General features: G+C 38.8%; 1 protein-coding gene across 1 annotated transcript; it reads right to left on the bottom strand.

Moving 5' to 3' along the window:
• Nucleotides 1-2,427: 2,427 nt before the first annotated feature.
• Nucleotides 2,428-3,000, bottom strand: LOC130945287 (uncharacterized). The gene has a single exon (XM_057874019.1). The coding sequence runs from the start codon at nucleotides 2,998-3,000 to the stop codon at nucleotides 2,428-2,430; it is 573 nt and encodes a 190-aa protein (XP_057730002.1).
• Nucleotides 3,001-8,239: the final 5,239 nt, after the last annotated feature.

Genomic DNA, 8,239 nt, shown 5'->3' on the forward strand with positions numbered 1-8,239 from the left:
TATACTACTGACACTAGCAAAATGAGAATGCATATGGAAAACAACAAAACACTCAAGTCAAGAGAATTTAAAGATCAGAGTAAGGAAATCATCAAGAACAACTTAAAGATTAATGAAGACACATGAATGAATGCAAGAAGAACAAAAACATGCAATTCACACCAAACTTAACATGAGACACTAGACTCAACAAGAAACATGAGAATATTTTTGGTTTTTATGATTTTGTAATTTTTTTGGATTTTTCGAAAATTAAGTGAAAAGGAAAATAAAGGTATCAAAATTCTTAATGAGAATTCTAGGAATCATGCAATGTTAGTCTAAAGCTTCAGTCTAAAGGAATTAGACATGGCTAGCCAAGCTTCAGCAGGACATTGCATTCAAGAGCTAAATTGATGAGGATCAATTAGCTTTGGTGATGATAAGGACATCACCTTGAAACACTAGAATTCATTCTTAAGAACTCTGAAAAAAAATACCTAATCTAAGCAACAAGATGAACCGTCAGTTGTCCATACTCGAAACAATCCCCGGCAACGGCGCCAAAAACTTGGTGCACGAAATTGTGATCACTACTTTTCACAACTCAAATAATCCCTAGTAATGGCCCCAAAAACTTGGTGCTCAATACCATGGCATAAACACAACTTCGCACAACTAACCAGCAAGTGCACTGGGTCGTCCAAGTAATAGACCTTACGCGAGTAAGGGTCGATCCCACGGAGATTGTTGGCATGAAACAAGCTATGGTCACCTTGTAAATCTTAGTCAGGCAGACTCAGATGGTTATAGATGAAATATGAATAAAAGATAAAGATAAAGATAGAGATACTTATGTAATTCATTGGTGAGAATTTCAGATAAGCGTATGAAGATGCTTTGTCCCTTCCGTCTCTCTGCTTTCCTACTGTCTTCATCCAATCCTTCTTACTCCTTTCCATGGCAAGCTGTATGCAAGGGTTTCACCGTTGTCAGTGGCTACCTCCCATCCTCTCAGTGGAAATGTTCAACGCACCCTGTCACGGCACGGCTATCCATCTGTCGGTTCTCAATCAGGCCGGAATAGAATCCAGTGATTCTTTTGCGTCTGTCACTAACGCCCCGCCTTCAGGAGTTTGAAACTCGTCACAGTCATTCAATCATTGAATCCTACTCAGAATACCACAGACAAGGTTTAGACCTTTCGGATTCTTTTGAATGTCGCCATCAATTCTAGCTTATACCACGAAGATTCCGGTTAAAGAATCCAAGAGATAAACATTCAAGCCTTGTTTGCTTGTAGAACGGGAGTGGTTGTTAGGCACGCGTTCATAAGTGAGAATGATGATGAGCGTCACATAATCATCACATTCATCAAGTTCTTGAGTGCGAATGAATATCTTGGAATAAGAATAAGCTGAATTGAATAGAAGAACAATAGTAATTGCATTAATACTCGAGGTACAGCAGAGCTCCACACCTTAATCTATGGTGTGTAGAAACTCCACCGTTGAAAATATATAAGAACAAGGTCTAGGCATGGCCGAATGGCCAGCCTCCCAAAGTGATCAAAAGATCTAAAGATCAAAAGATTCCAAAGGTCAGAAGATGTAAATACAATAGTAAAAGGTCCTATTTATAGGGAACTAGTAGCTTAAGAATTACAAAGATGAGTAAATGACATAAAAATCCACTTCCGGGCCCACTTGGTGTGTGCTTGGGCTGAGCATTGAAGCATTTTTGTGTAGAGACTCTTCTTGGAGTTAAACGCCAGCTTTTGTGCCAGTTTGGGCGTTTAACTCCCACTTAGGTGCCAGTTCCGGCGTTTAACGCTGGGAATTCTGAAGGTGACTTTGAACGCCGGTTTGGGCCATCAAATCTTGGGCAAAGTATGGACTATCATATATTGCTGGAAAGCCCAGGATGTCTACTTTCCAACGCCGTTGAGAGCGCGCCAATTGGGCTTCTGTAGCTCCAGAAAATCTACTTTGAGTGCAGGGAGGTCAGAATCCAACAGCATCTGCAGTCCTTTTCAGTCTCTGAATCAGATTTTTGCTCAGGACCCTCAATTTCAGCCAGAAAATACCTGAAATCACAGAAAAACACACAAACTCAAAGTAAAGTCCAGAAAAGTGAATTTTATCTAAAAACTAATAAAAATATACTAAAAACTAACTAAATCATACTAAAAACATACTAAAAACAATGCCAAAAAGCGTACAAATTATCCGCTCATCAGTAATCTACGCAAAGTCTCATTCCACCATCCTTCTTCTTTACTAGCAATATTGGAGCTCCCCAAGGTGATACACTGGGATGAATAAATTTCTTTCCACGTAGCTCATCCAACTGCTTTTTCAACTCTACAAGCTCCAGTGGTGACATCCGGTACGGCACTATGGAAATTGGTCTGGTTTCAGGTACTAGTTCAATGCTGAATTCTATCTCTCACTGAGAAGGAAACTCAGGTATGTCGCCCGGGAAAACATTAGGAAATTCCTTTACCACTCGGATTTGTTCTAAACTGGGTTCACTGTCATTCGAGCTAGCCGCTAACAGAACGTATCCCTCACAATCACTCCCGTCTAAGGTAACACTTACGGAATTCAGATATAAAGTATGAGACAGAAATGGTTTAATATCTAAACTATCAGATGGAATAATAGCAGTTCTCTCATAGAAATCAAGGAAAACATGATACTTAGATAACCAATCTAATCCTAAAATAATTTCTAAACCACATAGAGGCAAACAAATTAGATCATGTATAAAAGTCCTATTCCTAATAGTGAATGGTACTTGTAGGCACACTAAACTAGTCAAAGCATTTTGGGATGCAGGTGTATGGATAATTAGATCAAAGTTCAACTCAGAGAAATCTAATCCCAACTCACGAGCAACAGTTAAAGAGATAAAGGAATGCGATGCACCCGAATCATACAGTACAGTTAGAAATCGATTCTTGACATAACACTGACCTTGGATCAGGGCGTCTGATTGCATAGTATTATTAGCATTCATAGTAAGCACTTGACCTTGTTGTTGGGTTCTGGTTAGCTATTGAATCATTCTCTTCTTACAGTTCTTGGCTATATGTCCAGGTTCCTTGCAAATAAAGCAAGCGTTCGTTTCTTACAGCATCCAAATCTCACATAGCCATAGCCATGGAGATCATAACAGCTATGAGGATAGATGTGCCTCGCATCGATTTATCGTTTGGAGCTCGATTAAATTATGCCTATTCACAGTCATTAAGGTCCTATCCGCACTAAACAATCAACATTAAGGTGATCAGTCTTAATATCTCAAGTTAGGCACGAACATTCCCAAAATGAGCACTCATAGACATTCATGCCAAATGTATCTTAAAGATACCCTAACAGCATGAGACACACAACAGAGTATGCAGTGAAGCATAGTCAGTCCACTCCTCAGGCTCTACTGGGAACGAACTGTTCTGATACCAAATTGTAATGACCCAACTCCCAGTATGCCATGGTCATACAAGAACCTAAGTGTTACTAACTTATCCTTCCTAAATATTAACTATTATTTAATATATGAGCCTGTTCCTTGTTAGAACGATGCCAATTTTACGAGTAACTTTTTTTTATTCGTTGCGGTGAAGAGATAAAATAAACAAGCATAATTGAGCGCAATAAAAGGGAGCATAGGAAATATAGAAATATAACAGATAATATACATCATGTACACTATAATAAAACATGTTGCGTTTACACAAGATCAAGTCAGTTTACATCCTCGTCATCCTACGTAGCTAATATATACACGACACTCCCAAGGCCTGGCCCATACAAAAAGCCGCTAAACTGGCACCCAGGCTAGCCTAACCACTATACAGCTCCTAGTTCTCAGGTGTACTAACACAAGTGAGAGACTAACTAACAGATAATGTCAGACTAGAGTGTCATCAAAAGAATGCCCCTTTTGCTGTCAAACTATATCTACACGTGGCCATTCAGAGAATCGTCGTGAGGCTCGTCCATCTCCTCATCCTACTCTATCTCTATCTCAGGATCCTCCTCCTCCTCATCATCCGCAGCTACAGCTATACCCTCAGATCCACCAGAAACACTATTGTCACTATGTACAAAACCATTCGCGAGCACAGGTCCGTTCGTGTATATAGGAGCTACCTCATCGCCCGATAGTGCCGGCTCATTCAAGGGTTGAGCTGGTATAGGGTGTCTGTGATCATCGAGAAAAGGATGTCCAGGTACGTTAGGGTGCAGCCAGGATAAGGGAAAGTCGTAAGGAGCATCTGGGTCAAAATGTGGACTAGACAGAGGGAGTTGAAAAGCTCGATTAGGTAACGCATATCGTCTAATACGAGGCTCCAATCCCATAATGTAGTAACTGTGATGTACCGGGTCCTCGTAGATGTAAGGGTCCTTGAACTCATAGAATATCACGCCCATCTCCATCTGAGGGGGAGAAAGGGAGAGAAGGGGTAAGAACTGGGGAATTCTTAGTAGGGTCGGGGTTATTAGTTGCGTTCATTTATTCGGTGTCAATTAGCAGAAGAATAATAGAATATAGCAAAGCAGTAAACTGAAGATAAAGATAGCAAGAGAAAGTAGAGACAACAGAAAGCATAACACAAACAAAAGAATACAAGAAAATAAAACACAGAAATAGCATGCAAGCAGACAAATATAAAGAAATAAATCACACACAGAAAGGAATGCAACAGAGAATGATGCACAAACAAGAATGATGCATGTCTAGCCCTAGCGCAGGCCAGGAGCTCATGTGTCGGTTAGCACCTGCATTCCCGACATTTATCCGGTCACGAGTTCACGATTTCTCGGATACGATTTTCCGTTCAAATAAATGCGCATAAAATTATTAGAAGCTCTATTGAGACAGCCTCTGCTTTCTACTTGCAGGAAATATACTATTGGGAGCGGAAAATTGCTGTAGATATCCTAGTTTCCCTATAGAAGCTCCTGTGAACGAAAAATTGATGTAGGTATCCTAGTTTCCCTACAGAAGCTCTTGGGTTGCTTTAAGCAACGGATAAATAAACATTATCTCTTGGGTTGCATTAAGCAATGAATAAGAAAACAATATCTCTTGGGTTGCCTCAAGCAACAAATAACTTTTTGATAAGCATTCTTCTCTTAGTCTCTTTACTCTACTCTTATTTCTCTGTTTAACGTGTGTTTTTAAGACTTATGTAAATTTCGGTATGAAAAGTTAGCCTGTCCCAAGTATAGGTTCATTAAGTCTATACTGAAACATTTTAACTTTTCATATAATACCTAATCCTAGTCGCAACTCAAGGACTAACTATGTTGCCCTAGTTTGTTCACTAGTCTATGTCTATTTTTCTGTCATTAAAACTTTACAGACTTTTTCTTCGACTTTTATCTTTTCTTCAACTTTTTATCCTTCTCTTATCGTTGCCTCACTAATATGTTCTTACCACTCCCTAAGTATTTTATGAAGGTAATTATGAGATTCTACGCTTAAAATTGTCTTTCTAAAGCTTTTACAGAAAACTACCTTTTTTCGCATTATTTTATTATTTTTATTAAAATATTGTTTTTAATTAAATATTATTATTTAATATTTTATTATTATTTACTATTTTATCATTAATTTTCGAAAATTAACTTACTTTTTACTTTTAACCTTTAAAATTCACTTTTTACCACCCGTAACTTTTAATATTTCTACTTTAACCACCCTAACTTTCAGAAATTACCAAATAACCCCTTAAACACCAAAACTTTTACTTCCTTGCACTTTTAAGGATCTAAAGCCTGTTCTTCATTGTTCTTCATCACACTCAAAGTGTTCTTCATGTTCTTCGTAAATTCTTCAAATTCTTTCTCTGTTTTTACCCGTTTTTCAGTCTTTTCAGCAACTAATTTTTACTATAATTCATAATAAATTAGCAGCCACTAAAACCCCATCTTTTCCACATGATTTTAACACAAATTGAACCTCAATTTATGCCTAGGGTTTCGTTTTTCCAGCTGCTCCAAGAACATGAACTTTAAAGCTTGAATTTCATCAAAATTTCATCAAATTTTCACCAAGAATCAATCATATATGCAACCAATTTTTAGCACAGCCAAATCATACAACATTCACACAACTCAAACACACATAATCAAGATTAATTTCGTTAAACCCTACCTGGTTTTTCTGCTCCTAATTCAGTTAGACTTTCAGGTGATCCTTAAGCACTTTTTCCTCCTAAATCACATCAAGAACAACTTTAAATCCAAAAATCTCAACTAACCAAATCTCACTCAGAATGTTAGGGACGGATTTCTCACCTTATATTTGCTGGAAAGTCACATTTCTTGGCCCTCAAGTCAAGTTAAGCATGATTTCTAAGGAAGAACATCAAGAAAACACATATTTAAGCATGTTTCCTTGAAACCAAATCAAAAGGGAGATGGTGCAGCCAACTCACCTTGATTCCAGCCTTGATAAGTCATATGATCATGTAGAGAAAGAAGAGAGGATCATTTTGGTTGGATTGGAATTTTGATTTGAGTTTTAGTTCAGCAGAAATCAAGCTTTGAAGATTTGGAACTAAGAACTTTTCTCTCTTTTTCTCTCTTCCTATTTTCGGCCACAAAGTGAAAATGAGCCAGCCTTGGGGGTTTTGGAGGTGTAGGGTGAGTTTTGATTGGTTGGCTTGGAGGTGGATTAAAATATTATTAAAATATCTCAGGTGTATAACTACTAAAACTAGATGTATCGGAACACTTGTGAAAACATCTCTAAGAATAATTTTCTGAGATACTAGCATAAAAAACACTAGTAATATATTTATTATGAGAGTAAAACATGTATAATGAGGCCTTAGCATTGCTAAAGTCATCAGAGAGTGCTGGTGCTAACTGCACCAGTAAAATGTGAACCCAGTTAAACCAATTTTCTGTTTTTAACTAAAACTGACCAGGTAACCTTATAATGTCATTCAAGAAGCTTCTAATAGTCATATAATGATGATATTATCCTATTATCTCTTTTCTCTCATGAATCGAGTCCGGTTCGTCAAATTGAGACTATTTACGAAAAACCGAATCAAAACTCCTAACCGATACGGTTCAAAGACTAGGTTCTTTATCACTGCGTTATCGAGCTTACCTCAAAAAGGTTCTAGCTTAAAGATAACATAATGACAATGAGGGTTGAGATACTTGATGATATATCAGAGGTTCTCCCCTTACTGATCTTTCGGAGAAATCCGTACTTTCAGAAAAGGTCTCGCGTACTCAAAAAATCAGGGTTGTTACATCAAGACATACTAAACTATATATTATACAACAATACAATAGTAAATATTCCAGTCCCAAGATGGAAGATACAATAGAACTAACTACAGTTAACTTGAAGTGATAATTCCAAATCTAATAATTTGGTAACAACACAAAATACACTCCTAATTCTATACAACTCAGTAGCTAAAAATGAAACCAACTTCAAATTTTTTGGAAGCTTCATAAAGCTACCATGCCACTAACATCTAAAAACATAATCACCTCATAACAAATATTTATAGTTAACTAGTTATAAAATAAATTAAAAGGAAATCAATGACAACAATATTCCCAGAAATTAAAGGAAATTAAAATAAGAGGGGAGAACGCCCTTACCAGTAGTGGATCCCAGCGAGGCAGCGCTATTTTCCGGTGACAGGGGCTCAGTGACACAATCCCCAACAGCGACGACGACAGTGACTCCACGGACAGAAACTGGGCGCAGCAGCGCGAACAGCGACTCTTCCCTCTTCCTCGGTCTTCCTCCCTCCACGCGTCTGTCTCTCCTGCGCGTCCTCAGCGTCGTCCGTGATGGGAGATGCAACGCGGTGGAAGCTGGCAACGACCCACTCGTGATGAAGTCGACGACGGTGACGGCTTCCCTTGGCGACAGCAGAACGCGAACTAACGGTGGTGATATAGGCATAGCGGTGCTCCTTCCTCGCTCAGCTCTTCCTCTCGCTCAACATCTCCCCCTTCCTGACGAAGACACAACGGCGCGGTGGCAGTGATGCTCGCCAGCGCCGTCCTCCCTCTTCCCCCTCTCTTTCTCCTGCTCTTTGATTCTAGCTTCTCCCTTTCTTTTCCTTTCTTTCCCTCTCCGTTCTTCCCTTTCTCTTGCTGTGTGTGTGCGCATTTTTGTGTTGTGTGGCGGCGGGGAGGGTTTAGGGTTAGGATGAGTGAGGGTGAATTAGTGAGTTAGTGAGTGTGGGTAGGGTTATGATAAAATTAGG

Source organism: Arachis stenosperma, chromosome 8 (genome assembly GCF_014773155.1).
Source record: "Arachis stenosperma cultivar V10309 chromosome 8, arast.V10309.gnm1.PFL2, whole genome shotgun sequence".
In the NCBI taxonomy this organism is placed as follows: Eukaryota; Viridiplantae; Streptophyta; class Magnoliopsida; order Fabales; family Fabaceae; genus Arachis; species Arachis stenosperma.

What these genes read in the sequence shown, in the direction of transcription:
- LOC130945287 (XM_057874019.1), bottom strand. Translation starts at nt 3,000, where the DNA reads ATGAATGCTAATAATACTATGCAATCAGACGCCCTGATCCAAGGTCAG.